This window comes from Gopherus flavomarginatus, chromosome 1, assembly GCF_025201925.1.
Source record: "Gopherus flavomarginatus isolate rGopFla2 chromosome 1, rGopFla2.mat.asm, whole genome shotgun sequence".
In the NCBI taxonomy this organism is placed as follows: Eukaryota; Metazoa; Chordata; order Testudines; family Testudinidae; genus Gopherus; species Gopherus flavomarginatus.
The window spans coordinates 201,491,342-201,509,733 of NC_066617.1; the positions used below are offsets into that span (position 1 = coordinate 201,491,342).

Sequence of the window (18,392 nt, forward strand, 5' to 3'; positions counted from 1 at the left end):
TGAATTAATATAACTTTAACCTATTCTTTCCCTGTCCTGGTTTGTGTTCCTTCCCCCTTGTTAATATTAATTGTGTTAAGCATCTGGTCACAATTAACTTTTTTAGTGAAGACTGAAGCAAAAAGGACATTAAACACCTCTGCCTTTTTGACATTTTTTTGTTAGCGCTCCTTTTCTCATTAAGTAGTGGAGTACACGTTCATTATTTTTTCCTCTTGCTCCTAATGTGGTTACAGAACCTCTTTTTGCCTTTTTATGTCCCTTTCTGGATGCAACTCATTCTCTGTTAGCTTTTCTGATTTTGTCCCTACATGCTTGCACTATTCTTTTGTACTCTTCCTTAACAATTTGTCTATGTTTCCAATTTTTGTGGGATTCCCTTTTGATTTTCCCGCCATTAAAGAGCTTCAGATGGAGCCATACTGGCCTGTTACTATTCCTCTTATCTTTCCTATGAATCAGGAGTTTGCTGCTGTACCTTTAATATTGTCTTTCTGAGAAACTGCTAGCTGTCCTAAACTTCTTTTTGCCTTAGATTTTCTCCCATTGAATCTTACCTACCAGTTCTTTGAGCTTCTTAAAATCTGCCTTAAAAAAAAAAAAGTTTATTGTCCTTATTTTGCTGCTCTCACATTTTCCTTTCCTTAGAATCATGAAATCCATCATTTTCATCCAAATTGCATCCTATGTTCAGTTCTGCAATCAATTCCTCTCTGTTAGCCGGAATCAAGTATAAAATGACTGGCCTCCAGTTATTCCTCTACCTTCTGACACAAGTTTCAGAGTGGTAGCCGTGTTAGTCTGTATCAGCAATAGCAACAAGGAGTCCTTGTGGTACACCTTAGAGACTAACGGATTTATTTGGGCATAAGCTTTGCCGCAAGGACGCCTCACTGTTTCTTCTGACACAAAAAGTTGTCCGGAGACTTTGCGTTTTGCGGTATTACCTAACAAACTAGGGCCGTGGTCCACAACCTTTTCTGTGGGGCGGGCACTTCACGACTAGCTGCCAAGGACCGTGGCTGCCAGACAAACAGCCGCTAAAATGCTACCGTGAAGCGGCAACATCAAGAGGCGCCGCCGCTGAAATCCCACCGTGAAGCAGCAACAAGAGGCGTTGCCGCCGAAATGCTGTCGAAACTTGGCAGGATTTCAGCGGTAGCACTTCTTGATGTTGCCGCTTCTTGGTGGCATTTCGGCAGCTGCTTGTCCGGAGGCAGTAGGCAGGTGCACATGGCACCCGCGGCCACTGCGTTGGGGACCCTGGAACTAGGGTGACCAGATGGCGGGTGTAAAAAAAAATTTGGAGGGGGGGAGGATAATAGGTGCCTATATAAGAAATGCCCCCAAAATTTGGACTGTCCCTATAAAAATCGGGACATCTGGTCACCCTATGACCAACAGATTTCTGGGTTGTTAGAGTCACCCATCGCTACCAGGTCTCTTATTTGGGATATTTCTATTTGTTTTAGAAATGCCTCATCCACCTCCTTCTCCTGATCTGGTGGGTTGTAGCAGACCCTTACCATCATGCCACCTCTGTTTCCAACCCTCATCTGCCTTTCATCTTCACCCAGAGACTTTCAACTGGTTTGCCTCACCTCCTTCTAGACCTCAAAACAAGTTTATATAATTCTACAGACTGTATGGACTACCCCAAACTGAAGGGACATAAGTAGGAAATAGTTGGGGCAGTAAACTTCGACTGTGCTGGAAGGACCTTGCCGTAGTTGCTTCACACAGGGTATTGGGCTGGAACACACTAGAGAGTGAGGGCCGCGGTCCCCTTACCATTTCCCCTTAAGAGCTGAAGCCCAGATACAAGTGGATGCTAGAAGATTCCTGGCCAAAGATCAGGAACCAAGAACCACAAATACCTGGTCAGGGAACCAAGGAGCTGGATATCATGTGTGCTAAGCGATAGGCACCTGGGCCCACAGAGCAGCCTACGGTAACTCCTCACTTAAAGTCATCCCGGCTAACGTTGTTTCGTTGCTGATCAATTAGGGAACATGCTTAAAGTTGTGCAATGCTCCCACATAATGTTGTTTGGCAGCCGCTTGTTTTGTCCACTGCTTGCAGAAAGAGCAACTCGTTGGAGCTAGTGGTGGGGGCTTAGAATCAGGGTGGACCAGCAGCCCCCTAATCAGCTTCCTGTTCCCTTAAGTTCCCTGTGCAGCAGCTGCACAGCAGGCAATCAATTGCCAGCAGTTCAGCTGTCCCTCCCACCCACTGCCATGTGCTGCTCCCGCCCTCTGCCTTGGAGCTACTCCCGAGAGCCTCCTGCTTGCTGGGAGGGGGGGAGTGAGGGGAAAAAAGGAGAAAAAGAGGGGGGCTAATAGCAGGGTGTCCACCTTCCCCTTGCTTACCCCATTTCCACAGAACGGGGGCGGGGGGAGGGATGACACACGACAGGGCTCTGGATGGGAGCATGCTGGCAGCAGGGGCTGTCTCATCTTGTGATCTACTTAGAGTGGAGTTAGCATACTTAAAGGGGCAATGCGCAACTCTCTCTCTCACACACACACACGCAGAATGTGTGTGTCTGTCTGTCATGCTGTCTCCCCTCCCTCCATTTGTGCTGCCTTGTAGATTGTGAGGCTATATTAACAATGTGTTAACCCTTGAGGGCTGAGCTGTTCTAGTTCATCGTTTAGCAGTAAGGCATTTCCTGGGAAATATCCCACTCTCTGACTTCACCACCTCAACCAAGCTTCACAATCATCGTTGTGTACAGTATTACATTGTTAAAAACTTATACCGTGTGTTTAATATATATACATAAAGTATAGTTTTTGTCTGGTGAAAAAAATTTCCCTGGAACCTAACTCTTTCCCCCCCCCCCGCCATTTACATTAATATTAAGGGGAAATTGGATTCGCTTAACATCATTTTGCCTAAAGTCACATTTTTCAGGAACATAACTACAACGTTAAGTGAGGAGTTACTGTATTACAGTTTATAAATATACAACTTATTTCCATGCAATTTGTTGGACGTGGAGAGTGCGACACTGCACTTTATATGATTTTATGAAAATATGCTAGAGTGTGAATATAATGTAACTGGAATATGCTTCATGCAAAAGGTTTTTCTTAAGTGATTATTACAAAGTTTATAATCTACTGAGTGTGTTCATCCTATTTATATGTATGTATCAGAAACTAGAAATATGAAATAACTCTGAGGGCCTATTGTATTTATGCAAAGTGTGGGCCACTAATGGTGGTTTGGAATTCTGATGACTTCCATTAACCAGGACAACTGACTGTAGATGGCTCTGTTTACTTGTAAGTCTCCCTGTATAGGAGTGTGCTCACAAGTGGGTAATGAAATCTTACAGTGACATGTGATCATGTCACCTGAACTGGAATCCATCTTCAACCTGGTGCTTTTCCATTTAGAAGGAGGGACGGGAACCCAGAGAGGGACAAAGGATTCCTGCCTTGTACAAAAGATATATAAGGGGGTGGAACAGAACAAAGGAGGCTGTGGTCACGAGAAATCCCCTAGCTACCAGCTGAGCTGGAACGGGATAGGATTGTGCCCAGACTAGGAAGGTGTCCTGTCTGTGATAGAAGCTTATTGAAATATCTGAAGGTGAGATTTTATCTGTATTCAGTTTTCTTACTGTATTAGGCTTAGACTTGCATGTTTTATTTTATTTTGCTTGGTAATTCACTTTGTTCTGTCTGTTATTACTTGGAACCACTTCAATCCTACTTTTTGTATTTAATAAAAATCACCCTTTACTTCTTAATTAACCCAGAGTATGTATTAATACCTGGGGGGCGGGGTGTGCAAACAGCTGTGCATACCTCTCTATCAGTGTTATAGAGGGCAAACAATTTTTGATTTTACTCTGTATAAATCTTAAACAGGGTAAAACTGATTTACTTTGGGTTTGGAGCCCATTGGGAGTTGGGTATCTGAGTGTTGGAGACAGGAACACTTCTTAAGCTGTTTTCGGTTAAGCCTGAAGCTTTTGGGAGATGTGGTTCAGACCTGGGTCTGTGTTTGTAGCAGCCTAGCATGTCTAGCCCAACCAGGCAGGGCACTGGAGCCCCAAGCTGCCAGGGAAAATGGGCTTAGAGGTAGTCTCGGCACATCAGGTGGCAGTTCCCAAGGGGGTTTCTGTGATCCAACCTGTCACAAAGAAGATGAAGGAGGTCTATAGTAAATCAGGTAAGCAGTATTACATTTATGTAGCAAGAGGCTACCACTTTCTGAAGACAGATACTTTGGGAGCCTTAAAAAGTGTAACTCTGACCCTTGCATCTAGTTTATTTAGGACCAAGTACTGTTACTGTTTAAAATCAATGGCAAAATTCATAGTATTACCACCTCAAAAGGTTCAAAAAATTGTGTGTCGGACTATCAAAAAAAAAAAAAACCGCCTTGAGAGCTTTAATAATTTTAGGGTTCATTTTGTGCATCTTCAGGTTTTTGAGCCTTTAGGATTTATGTTTTCAAGTTTGTCTTTGTAATTACGAGGACCGAAAACACTTTTGTTTTTGAATTACAGCTGAAGTTCTTACATAATTAAGTAACTCAAGGAGCTGAGGCCTTAGGAAAAAATATCACTAGAGTTGGCAACACTGCTCCTCTTCAATGGGAGCAGGATGGGTTTAATTAAGGAATACAACTGCAGATTATCTTTATGCTTTGCTTAAAAGAGTGAAATAAACAGATTGAGCAATTTTGAGCATAGCTTGTATCTTCAGGCGTGATTTTTAGTTTCACTTTCACAGTTCAGTACATTGTGGTGATATAATTATTCATTGCTGAGACATTTAAAGAACAGCCCACACACATTTCAAGATTGTGGGGAGGAGGAGTGAATCAAAAAGCAAAGATCTCAATGAAGTAATAAAATAAAACAAAAACAAAACAGATTTTTCAGATCCTAGCCATTACATTTTAATACTGAAAACCAGTAAAAACATTGAGTTCTGAATAAAGATATATCAGAGATAAGTGCATAAAAAGATACCTGTCTGAATAATACCACTTCAAGTTTACAGTTCATTAATCTGGAAAATTTAAATTCTTTCAACTACTGCCACTCTAGTGGAAACAAAACCACAATCAGACAAGTGAATATTTAGATCAACCACATGATTTTTACATTATATTATCACAATCAACAATCTCTTCAACAATTTTGATTTTTTGGTCTAATTGTCAGATTACATGATGAAACATACAGACCACCAAAATTACTTTTATTGTTAAATGCCTTATCCTCTGCATTGTACCGAAGCAAATTTGAATGGCTGGTTGAAAAGTGTATATTACATGGATGCTTATGAAGTCAGAACACATACCTTAAATAAAAAGGAATTTACATCAAATATTTAAGATAATACAGACACACTGAAACATTATGACGAATATAATCCAAGTAGAAAAACCATAAGAAAATATTAAAAGATGATGCACATTTGTATCTAAGGAATTATAACAATACAAAAGTTTGTTTATTTCAAACCTAACACAGGCTCATGTGATACTGCACCATAATCAGGTTTAGAAGGGATTAGATTTTAATTGGTAAGTGTCAGTTTCACGGTACACATACAAACCAATGAAAAAATATTTCCACCAATGATAATCAAAATTTACAGATAGGCAAAGTAAGAAAAATGCTGTTTGAGAATTCAGAGTTTGATTTAATGTTGTTTATTTTGTATATTCTGACATGACAATTCATGTTTCAGTTATAAAGTTTTAACTTTAACATCTACGATCATTAGTCTGACCCCCCCATAGTTTTGCACACCTGTGAAAATTTAAATTGATAATTGAAAAAAAATGCTTAAAAACATTGATATCTATCAAAATTATGAAAAAAAATTCAATTCTGCCAAACCTAACCATAATGAATCCACACAAGGGGCAAGATTGAAGCTCAGTATACAACCTTAACTATCATTTTCTGACTGGGAGTTTAGCCATAACTCTTAATATATTTTCCATCCCTCTGTATTTTAGTGTCTTTCATACAGCCTGTATTTAAAATGCTTTGTACAAGTAAAAAGGCTAGTAATTAATAGAGATGGTCACTAAAGTTGCTGGATCAAAAACTTTTGAAGCTTTGGAGGTGAGGATCTGGCCTTCAACTGAAAACAGAAGAGAACTAGAATCCAATTCCAGACCTAACCCTTCATTTTTTATTCTCTCTTTTGAAGCCTCCTTCTTATCCACATGTCAGCAGTTCCTCAAAATGTGGAAATAGCAGCAATTGTGCTCTCCTTTTCTTTGAGGGAAGTTATGCAATGCACTACTGCTCCAAATCTCCAATCACAAGGAAGGAATAAGCAAAAGCTCTCCATTCCAACCCAGAAGCCTCCAGATGTTCCACACACAGTGCAAGCAAGGGAAACAGAAGAAAGAACAGTCTCTTTCATTGCAAGTGTGCCTGCAGAAAAGCTGCCTAAATAGCTGCAAAGTGTAACCGAAACAACTAGCAGATGTAGCCAAATCAAAAGCACATTCCCATTTAAATCCAGTACAGCATCGTCTCAAACTACAGAAAGCACACACTATACTTTTGCTGGATGCTGCAGACAAAGTAACTTTTTGTAGAATTCATAGCATGCAGCACTGCAGAATAAATTGTAAGAAAAGTATTTTTCCCTCATAATCCCAATTTATGATACATTAAACATGAATAAATGGTTGTGGCTTGGATGCACAAAAGTAGGAAATGCAGTTTTATGTTCTCCACAACTCCATTAACAACCGTAACTCTTGGGTATATGTAGTGTCAATGATATACTACACATTCAAATGAAATGTACTGAGTCTTAGAAGACATTTACCAGCTTCAGTACTGCCAGCCTCACAGTACATTGCACCTTCCAGAACACACAGGTTTTGAAATTTGAACTTGGACCAGAAGAAAGGTGTGCAAACCTACGGGACCCCCTTAAATGTCATCTTAGCAGAAACCCATCCCCCTCCCATTTGGAAAGGAAGGGATAAAAGTATTAACCTTAAAAAGCTCAGAGGCTTTTCAGTTGGGTGCTCTGTGCTAGCATTAAAATTTCATACACTGACCACGTAGTGTTCAGTGCAAGTTGTATCTGCACTGAATGTGTGATTTAAGACAACACATTCAAACAAACAGTCGAGGGGAAAATGTAAAAGGGGAAACGGGTAATGGGAATGGTTCGGAACAGTTATTGTTGAACAACGAAAGGAATGCAGTTCAAGACTCATATGTCTAAAGTGTTTAACTTTATGTATTACTTGTAACAAGGAAAGTTATCATCATTGAAAGGTTAGAGGAAACATATTTCCTTTGTCCATTCAAAGGTACTGTGTGTCTAGTCAGTTTCACTTTCTAGTCATTCATTACTATGAAGCTATCACACTCTCTTATACTGCTCTGCAGGGAGCCCACAAACATGCTTTCTCTAAGGTTTCCCAAGATAGGGGTTCTCAACCTTTTTATCTGAGACACCCCCTCCCCAACATACTATTAAAACTCCAGAGCCCAGCAGAGTGAGCACTGTCTTAGAGCAGCGGCTCTCATCCAGGAGTCTTGTGGACTCCTGGTTGAGAGCCGCTGCTCTAAGACAGTGCTTTCAAGCTTTTTTTCATTTGGGAACCCCTAAAAAATTTCAAATGGAGGTGCAGACCCTTTGGAAATCCTAGACAGTCTGCAGACCCCCAGAGGTCTGTGAACCACAGCTTGAAAACCACTGGTCTCGGAGCTTTAGCAGTAAATGTCAGCGTATCTACAGCTCCTGTGTTTAGAGTTTTGTTGGAGGCTGCTATACAATTATATCCCATTTAGTAAACAAAAGTACTTATACATTTTAATATTTTAAAAATAAGCGTTGTCATGAAATATTTATGCACTATAGAGAGAGCAGCAGTTATCTGGTCAGGAAAATGACTTCCCTCCCAGCACCTCCATAGTGAATTAACAAGGGGAGTGAGTGGGATGCTCTCTCCACTCTTAGTTGCCTGCAATGAGCAAAAAAGGAGTTTCTACCATGGTAGGGCTCTATGAAATCCACAACAACAAGAACACGGATGGAATCGCAGAATCAAAAACAACAACATTAAATCCAGGCTCTCTCCAGCACTAGGATTGCAGTGGCGGGTGGTCAGGGCAGGCTGCATGACAGGGTACATCTACACTACGAGATTATTCCAATTTTACATAAACCGGTTTTGTAAAACAGATTGTATAATGTGCACACGGCCACACTAAGCACATTAATTTGGTGGTGTGCATCCATGTACCGAGGCTAGCGTCGATTTCTGGAGCATTGCAGTGTGGGTAGCTATCCCGTAGCTACCCCATAGCTCCCGCAGTCTCCCCTGCCCATTGGAATTCTGGGTTGAGATCCCAATGCATGATGGTGCAAAAATAGTGTTGCGGGTGATTCTGGGTAAATGTCGTCATTCAATCCTTCCTCTGTGAAAGCAACGGCAGACAATCATTTTGCGCCCTTTTTCCCTGGATTGCCCTGGCCGATGCCATAGCATGGCAACCATGGAGCCCGTTTTGCCTTTTGTCACTGTATGTGTACTGGATGCCGCTGACAGAGGCGGTACTGCAGCGCTACACAGCAGCATTCATTTGTCTTTGCAAGATAGCAGAGACGGTTATCAGTTGTTCTGTACCATCTGCCATGCCATTGTAAATTGGCGATGAGATGACAGTTATCAGTCGTTCTGTACCGTCTGCTGCTGTCATGGGTGCTCCTGGCTGACCTTCGCTGAGGTCAGCCAGGGGCGCAAAGACAAAAATGGGAATGACTCCCCAGGTAATTCCCTCCTTTATGTTGTATCTAAAAATAGAGTCAGTCCTGCCTAGAATATGGGGAAAGTGTACTAGAGAACCAGTGTACCAGAGAGCACAGCCGCTCCATGTCAAATCCCGCAGAAATGATTAACTGCATGCCATTCTAGGGGGTGCCCCTGCAACAACCCCACTCGTTGATTCCCTCCTCCCACAACCCTCCTGGGCTACCGTTGCAGTGTCCCCCAATTTGTGTGATGAAGTAATAAAGAATGCAGGAATAAAGAAACACTGACTTTTTAGTGAGACAAAATGAGGGGGAAGAAGCCTCCAGCTGCTATGATAGTCCAGGCAGTACAGAATCTTTTCTTTACACAGGAAAGGGGGGCGGGGCTGATGGAGCTCAGCCCCCAGTTGCTATGATGAGGACGGTTACCAGCCGTTCTGTACCATCTGCCGGGAATGACCGGGAGTCATTCCTATTTTTACCCAGGCACCCTCGGCCGACCTCACCTGAGGCCAGCCAGGAGCAGTCACAGGATGACGATGAGGACGGCTACCAGTCCTTCTGCACTGTACCGTCTGCCACTGGGGAAGGGAGGGGAGAGGATGCTGCTGTTCAGTGCCGCAGCACCGCGTCTACCAGCAGCATGCACTAGACATATTAAAAAAAGTCAAGGAACGCTTTTTTTCCCTTTTCTTTCATGGGGGGTGGGGGGTGGAGGGGTAAATTGACAAGATATACCCTGAACCACCCCGGACAATGTGTTTGACCCCACAGGCACTGGGAGCTCAGCCAAGAATGCAAATGCTTTTCGGAGACTGCGGGGACTGTGGGATAGCTGGAGTCCTCGGTACCCCCCCCCCTCCCTCCAGGAGCGTCCATTTGATTCTTTGGCTTTCCGTCCGTTACGCTTGTCACACAGCACTGTGCTGTGGACTCTGTATCATAGCCTGGAGATTTTTTTCAAATGCTTTGGCATTTCATCCTCTGTAACGGAGCTCTGATAGAACAGATTTGTTTCCCCATACAGCGATCAGATCCAGTATCTCCTGTACGGTCCATGCTGGAGCTCTTTTTGGATTTGGGACTGCATCGCCACCTGTGCTGGGCACACAGGAAATGAAATTCAAAAGTTTGCGGGGCTTTTCCTGTCTACCTGGCCAGTGCATCCGAGTTCAGATTGCTTTCCAGAGCCGTCACAGTGGTGCACTATGGGATACCGCCCGGAGGCCAATACCGTCGATTTGCAGCCACACTAACCCTAATCCGACACGGCAATACCGATTTCAGCGCTACTCCTCTCGTCGGGGAGGAGTATAGAAACCGGTTTAAAGAGCCTTTTATATCGATATAAAGGGCCTCGTTGTGTGGACGGGTGCAGGGTTAAATCAGTTTAACGTTGCTAAATTCGGTTTAAACGCATAGTGTAGACCAGGCCTGAGCTACATGCAGCTGCTGGAGGTAAGAGAGCAACAGTCATGGGGAGGAGGTTTCAGGGGGCTAGGGCCACGAGGGAATGCAGGCGTTCAGGGAGAAGGGTCAGCATCTGTGATTTAAGGGCAGCTTCCGAGAACTCAGTTCTTTGTGGTGTCAGTTTCACGCCAGGAGTTGCAGGTCCCAGGCAGACTCCAGACACACAACAAAACACTGATCAGCACAGCAAGCGACCACCTCTCATCCCTCACCAGATCTGTGTGAACAATGGTTGGTGTTTCTGCGCAGCGCTCAACATAAGCCCACTGGATCTTTACGCTTACTGGAATGTTATGAGGGGACGAGTGCCTGAAGTGGCAGAGCTTGCCCTACCGTTATGTCTTCTCTCAGTGTCTACAGAGCTGACAGGGAAGAAGCTCAGTAAATATAAAACAACTACTTACAAACAAGAGGGAATCACTTGCTGAGAAAAGCACTACAAGGCTAACCACATTGTACCACAATGGAGATGTCTGCCAGAAATGGCAAAAATAATGACATTTTAAGTTTGTGAATTTGTAATGCTACTCAGCAATAAACTACTGATTTGATAGTTTAATTTCAGATTTGATTAAATTTGAATTTAAGCATTTCTTCAGAATATCAGAAGCTTGAAAGTACTGAGTTTAATTTAAAAAGGCAACAAGGACTACTGCAAGGATGAATTATTTTATGTTTAGTGCATTTTTTTTAACTATTCAAATATGAACACAGTTAAATTAGACACTGTAAGAGGCTGGTGCACAGTGGCCTCAACCACCTCTGCAGAACGCACCAAACTCTGCTGTGGTTATGGGCAATTTTAATAGTCACCACACGCAATGGGGCTATGCAGCAAAGAGCATGGCAAGTGAAGAACTGACACACTAGGCATCGGCAAATGATATGCACCTCCTTTTTGATGCAAAACAGTGCGTCATTTTCCCCTCTGCAAGATGGGGTACACAATATTGCCCTGACCTGTCATTAACCTCTGAAGATGATACAGGCACACCAATACCTGCATCGCAGATGGTCTTCAGTGAATTCCAGAACAGCCAGCCCAGACCAATACTGAATCATATTGGCATTCAAATCCCAGTTCTCTACTCAAATCCAGCACTGCGCTGGAACATCAAAGAAGAGGACTGGGCCACTTTTACTGTGATCGTGGACAACACAATCTCCGACAGTTCCCCAACGCCAAAGACTTTTGACCATTTCATTGCACTCTTAATCTCCACCACAAAGAAGAACATCCCCCAGGGACTCAAATCATCGTACACTCCTTGCTGGACTACAGGGAGCCAAGAGCTATGTGACGTTCCCCTGGTGTTATCTGGATCAGTGATCTGCTAGGTCACCCCAATCCTCGACTCTGGGAGCCAGTCTTACCCTGCTCTGCTGTGAACACCCACTCCCAGGCTGTTCACACACAGCCTCTAGCATGTAAGCTGCTCCCAGCTACATGAGTGGGCACTCTTGACCAGCTGCTGCTTGGATTGTGCAACCGAATGATATTAGCCATTATCTCCGGTCCCAGACACAACCCTAGGAACTGCTGTCTTGCAGCGTTCAGTTATGCCCGCTGGACCCTGCAAGTTTATATGAGTTTGTCAAATTAACAAAGAAATGGATATGTACCAGGCTTGTTATCCCAAGGGGAGTCTGACAGCTTCAAACCAAATGCACTGCTTTAGGCAGAACAAGCAAGCAAAGCTATTAACTACAAAGATAGATTTTAAGTGTTAATAAGTCAAAACACAACAAGTCAGATTTCGGCAAATGAAATAAAAGCAAAACGCATTCTAAGCTGATCTTAACAGTTTCAGTGCCCTTAAACTTAGATGCTTCTCACCACAGGCTAGCTGGGCTCAGCTAGGCTCTCTCCTTTGATCAGTGCTTCAGTCACGTGGTGGTGGTGTCTGTAGATGGACGTGAGAGAGAGTGAGCGCACATGGCAAACGTCTCTCCCTTTTATCATGTCCTTTCTTCCCTCTTGGCTTTGCTCCTAAACCCCCTTGCAGACTCAGGTGAGCATTACCTTGTTGTAGCCCCAAACTAACTAAGGGAAAGGGGGTGACTCACTCAAAAGTCCAACAGATCCTTTGTTGCTGCCTAGGCCAGTGTCCTTTGTTCCTGTGAGGCTGGGCTGGGCTTGTCCCATACATGGCCCTGATTAGGCATGAACTGCCCCTCTGCTCCTGGAGAGTTTTTGCCTGGGCATGTTTTAAGCAATAAGGACATATTTTCAGTCTCATAACTATATACATAAAATCACAACCTATAACATTACTATAACAACTGGACTCAGTGCATCATGAGCCTTCCAAAGACACCCAACATGACAAACTTTACACTGGATACCACATAACCATATAGGGATGAACATGGGGGTACAGGGTGTTCCCCGGAGGTACAGAGCAACACAAGCTCCTCCACAAATATGATGATTCTAGAGATCTAGAAATTGGAAAGGTACTCCTGGCATCACTGAATCCAGCAAGGCAGAAACAATGGCTTGAACGTGTAGGTCTAAACTTCATACACTTGAGCAGACATGCCAAGAACTTGCTGTGACACCTGGGGGCTGCAAATCCTCACATGCCACTAGGCTGCAGATGAATGTCAATGCTCTCACTGCTAAAGTTTTGTGGACATCAAAACAGCCAGTGAACAAAAACAGTATCGCAAACAAGTCCAGCACTGACTTTGGCAGGTGACATCCACATGCCCTCCAGCATTCCAATGGTCTGGACCATTCACAGGTAAGGAGATTGATGCAAGAAATTAGGAAAAGCAGCAGGAAAAGATGGTGTCCATCCTGAGTTCACTGGCATGGAAATAGATGATGCAACTTTTTACCAACATCCTGAAGACCAGTGAAATCCCCACGTGTGCAGAAAAGCCAAGGTTATTGCACTCCTAAAGCCTAGAAGACCTGCAGATCATCCTTCTAGTTACAGGTTAATCTCTTTCTTGAGGACCACCTACATGGTGATGGAGCATATGATTCTAAACCAAATAAGGCCCAAGCAGTTGCACACCAACCCAAGCAGCAAGCTGGAATCCACAGAAGTTGCTGTGACCAGGTCCTGGCCCTCAATATAAACATCAAAGCTATATTCCAATGAAAACTCAAGAACAGTACTGCTTTCATCAATCTGTTAGGATATGACAGTCTGGAACGGCTGTCTGCTACTGAAGCTGGCCAAAGAGATCCCCTGTGTGCAGATTTTCAGACTCCTGAACACCATGAGCATATACTGTACCTCAGAAGTCAAGCCAGCAAGATGCTCACTTTGAATAATGGGTTACCACAAGGCTCTGTACTTGCTCCAACACTCTTCAATGTATACATGAGCGATATGCCTGAAATGATAGCGCAGAAGTTTGTGTATTCTGATGATCTGGCACTCGCAATTCAGGCCCATAGCTTTAAAGAATTTGAAGTGACCTTTACATCTGACCTTAAGATCATGGAGGCAAGTTGCAGCTGAGACCAAATAGGTAGTCTCTACTTTCCACCTTGACAACAGCATCACACAAAACACTAATTGTTGAGTTTTGTGGTGAAACTGTGCATTATGACGCAAAGCAAACATATCTCAATGTCATTCTTGACCACACACTCACCTTTCATGACTAACTTTAAAAAGTAGCCTCTAAAGCAAAGATTCACGTCAACATTATTCAGAAGTTAGTGGGAACAAGCTGGGGATCAACTGCTACAAAAACTGGCTTTGGCCCTGGCATACTAAGTTGCAGAGTACTGCGCACCGGCGTGGACAAAAAAGTTTCCATGCCTAACTTGTGGATGGGCAGCTGAATCATCACAGGAACTCTACACCTCTACCATGGCTTTCTATTTAGCAAACATCAAATCTCCAGGTATCCACAGAGATATAGCCACAGCACAAGAACTTAAATGCACCAAAAACTACCCAGACCATCCATCTCACAGATTATGGATAACATACCCCAACAATGCCTGAAATCATGAAAACTCATGACCACCTCATGTCTATGAATGCAGCCTGGGAATGGCAAAGCATCTGGACCCCATCTATCATTCCAACAAGACCCAACAAGCCGCCCTCACAATTTCAACCTGCCATGCAGACTTTCGACCACATTGAGCTGCATCTGAACAAACCATGGAAGATACAACTACTTGATGCACAAGTGTAAACTCAAGACTCATTTTCAGGCAACTGCGGTGATAACATCCAAACCATCAAACACATCGTAATTCAGTACTCCAAACATGGATTCAAAGGTGAATTGGATGATATCCACCACATCACAGAAGAGGCCTTGAAATGGCTTATAGACCTACAACTGCATCTATTGAATGTCACTCTGCAGATGCCAAATGCTTGTGAGCAATTAAGTGAATCAAAAACAGTAAATATTTTCATGTGAAAATTACACTGATCATTTTATATAGTCTTCACTGAATATTTATAAAAAAGTGATTGCTATGTAAAAATACCTTTCTTCAAAAAATTTTTACTTACTAGTAATCTAAGATGTACTGCATATATGCACATTTGTGATTTCTTAACAGGCCTCAGGAATAGAAATGGACAATATATTGTTATAGAAAGTAACAAGACAAAGCAATAATACAAACAAAACTGAAGATTAAGAAATGAAAGCCTTCAGAGATCAGAGAGAACAAACAAATTTAGATAATAAACAGAAATGAGAAATATGGAATTTTTGTGAGGAAATAGTTGACTAGTTGGAAAAATAACTTCATGGCACATACAGAGGAGGAGGAGTTTATATTATGATGAACAAAATATAATTAGGAGTAACAGAATTAAATAAATACAGAAAAAATGTAGGATAAACGTCAACATAAACTTTGACAGTAAAGTCATTTAAACTGTAGAATTCTCTCTTAAGCAGGTAGAAAAGCCTTGCCATTTTACTCATTTTAAAGCAGACTGAACACTAGTTACTGTATAAAAGAGAATAATCTAACACTGGGAAAAGAACAGACTAAGTGATGTAACAAGTCATCTTCATCTTCTGTAAGTTAAGTAAATATAAATAAAAATATAGTTGATAGAATGCATTTTCATGTCAGTCAACTTTTCACATTGTACTAAATAAAACATATTGACTTACAGAGGACAGCCACAGCTCCAGACTCAAACAGGAGGCACTCTTCCTTATTTCTGGTTTCCACTATCACACTGAATGGAGGTGGATCCAGTTTGTGGTAGACCCGATATCCTTTGCTGAAAGCCATTTCTCCTTTATCAGAGGCAGCCCTGTCCAATACAAGACCACGTTAGTGAAAGCTTGTGTACCTTCAGGGTTCTCACTGCAAAGCAGTCCCAATTCTTATCCTCACTCAGGTATTTTAAGAGAGTATTAATTGGGAGTGGGGTGGAGAAGAAGGGTGAAGACATGAAATATGAAGAACACAGACAGAACTCACACAAGGGCTGAATGATTTAGGACAAAGCTCAGTTTGCTCAGAAAAATGTATTGAAGGGATATTTATAGACAAGCATTACATGAATTGTTTTTTAGAACATAAGCACCTAAATAAGCAACTTTTAAAAGAGCTCATTTGCAAATTTCACCAAGTTAACAAAACCATTTCACAAACATTATTTAACAGACTATGATTTATTGGATGAGAGGAGCAAAGAGTCCTGTGGCACCTTATAGACTAACAGACGTTTTGGAGCATGAGCTTTTCTGGGTGAATATCCACTTCCTTGGATGTGGATGAGAGGGAGTCCTTGACAACACGAGCAAAGAGTGACAACTACCTAATGATGAAAGTAGGTGACTGGGAGCTCAGATAGAGCTAAAAATGGAACCTATTAGTGACTCTGAGGAAAGGGACACTGTCAATAGTTTAAGCCCCAAAGCGGTTTATTTTTACAAAACCTAGTGGTGACAGAAGAGTTTTTGGTACTACTGTCATTTTAATGGACGCAGAATGTTGTTGTTTGTTTGGATTTAAACCTTCCTCTATAATATTTACTATGACTCAATCATTAGCACACTGGGCTAGTGAAATTGTCTAGAAACCTGAAGATGAAACTCGCTAAAAAGAGAGACTATAAATAAAAGGGAACTCAGTCATTAGGCTAATTTTAATCACACAAAACAAAAAGGAAAGGGGAAAGTACAAAAGGGGAAAAGTAAACTAAAGAACACTATTCTAGCAAGCTAACGTGCCTTTTTAAAACATCTGGGTTACCTTTTATCCTAGCAGTACCGCCTGAGCCTCTCCATGTCTCAATTCCCTTCTCTAGAAAGGGCCCGATATCTACCTGCCTCCTCACGGGGGCGGGGGCGCAGCGGGCACAGAGCCCTCTGCCGTGCTCGGATTAGGCCCCCCTGCCCCCGGGCCAGAGGCGTCGCGGAGGACGAACGGCAGCGGCGGGGAGGGGAAGGGACGAGACACGGGAGAGGTCACCCTGAGCGCGGCCCCCTCGGGGCTCCCTGGGATAATGCCCAGGGGCCGTGCGCGGTGAACAGCTCGCGCGGGAGGAGAATGCAGAGCCGCCCCCCCCCAGGGCAGAGACAGGCAAACCCGCGAGCTGAGAGACAAGCGGCCCGGCCCGGCCCGCCACTCCCCCGGGGACGGACGGACGGACGGACAGACAGACCAAACACCTCCCCCACCAGACAGACAGACCGGCCGTGTGGCCTGAAGCTCAAGGATCCACCATCTTGTGCAGCTGCTGCGGCGCCGCTTCTCTCAGCTCCGCGCCGGCCGCACCCGGGGCTGAGCCACGCAGCCTCCCTCTGCCCCAGGCCCCAGTGACAGCGCAGCGTCCAACGCCCCGGCCCCTCACCGGCTTCGCCGCCACTTCCAGGGGCGCCTCCTGCCGCAGCTGCTGCTGGCAACAGCGCTGACCTCACTTCCGCTCTGGTCCGACCGCTTCTTCCGCATTGCGCCGCCCGGGACCGGAAGTTGGAGGGGGCGAAGCGGGAGAGCTGCACTGCGCGTGGGGCTGGGTGCGCGAGGTAGTAAAACGGGGCCGTTGCTGTCACCTGTATAAGTGCTCACGAGCCTCCAAGCGGAGGGGCGCGCGAGATACCCCCCCCCCCGCGCCTCAGCCTGCAGGCCTGGCTGGGGGTGGAGTATCGGCTCCGCCCCATGCCTCGCGCTGGGGCAGTCAGGGGGCCAGGGTGGTCGCCCCGGGCGGACACGGGGAGAGGAATATGAGTTAAATGTGTGTCTAAAATGAGCGAGCGGGCCGGGAACCCGCCTCCGGGGGCCGGCTGAGCCCGGGGTGAGTGGGAGCGGGCAGGGCTGGGCAGTGTTTCGCCCAGCCTTGGGTTGGGGGTTGAGGCCTGGGAAACCAGCCTGACCAAGGGGAGCCTGCTGCAGGCTTGACAGCGCTTCGGATTTTAAAACCTCATGGCCTGGAGGCCTGGGATCAGGGGAGAACCGGCTTTTCTTTAAATAAAACATCAGCTACATGGCTCTCTCTAGGATGCGTTTGGGGGTTACTTGCTGTCTGCTGAGCTTATTTGTGTGTGTTTGTTTGAAGAACCCTGTGCTGGCAGTTGGAGGTCTCTGTTTTGGCTGAGCCTCAGTCAGGGGGTGGGGCTGTCAGAAAGGCCAGGGCTTTATAAAGCCATGAGCAAGTGACCAGGGGCTACTAACAGGGAGTTTTGAGAGGGAGTTTGGAAGGGTTGAGGTACACTTGACATTCTTTAAACCAAACTATAATCAAAACTTCTTGATTTAAACAAAAACTCTTTCATTAACCTAGGTAACTGGGACAGAATGTAGGTAAAAGCTCAGCGGCAAAGTGGGGGCTATCCTGTTCCTGTGCTTAGTGTAACATGTATAATTGCCTGACCTATGGGTGGGTGGCATATGTGTGAATTCAGTGCAAGGAGCTCCTGGCCCTCAGAGACCACATATGGCCTTTGGAGGCCAGGGTGGTGGAACTGGAGGAGCTAAGGGAGGCAAAGAGGTATATTGATGAGGCTTTCTGGGACACTGTAGATTTGTCCCACTTCTGGTCAGACAGACCCTGTGCTGTTAAGGAGGGTGAAAGGCCCAGGGAAGGGGAGTAGTCAATGGGAGTAGAGGGAAACCTTCCCATAGTTGGGACCCTCCTTCCAGATGATGTTGGGGTATCCTCTCACACTGAGGTTACCTCTGTGTGGGAGAGAACTCCA

The 18,392-nt window shown here is 44.3% G+C and overlaps 1 protein-coding gene across 13 annotated transcripts in view; it reads right to left on the bottom strand.

Moving 5' to 3' along the window:
- Positions 1 to 17,116, bottom strand: part of SYNJ1 (synaptojanin 1) — a 120,126-nt gene extending 103,010 nt beyond the window's left edge. For 11 of the 13 annotated variants that reach the window (XM_050956101.1, XM_050956140.1, XM_050956129.1 and 8 more), the window contains exons 1-2: positions 17,051 to 17,092; positions 15,357 to 15,502 (exon numbers count right to left, since the gene is read on the bottom strand). In XM_050956101.1, coding sequence (XP_050812058.1) covers positions 15,357 to 15,480 — 124 coding nt within the window. In that variant the 5' untranslated portion in view covers positions 15,481 to 15,502; positions 17,051 to 17,092. Of the gene's footprint in view, positions 1 to 15,356; positions 15,503 to 16,890; positions 16,976 to 17,050 lie in introns of those variants that run through there. The other 2 variants (XM_050956072.1, XM_050956149.1) reach the window with 2 other exon arrangements.
- Positions 17,117 to 18,392: the final 1,276 nt, after the last annotated feature.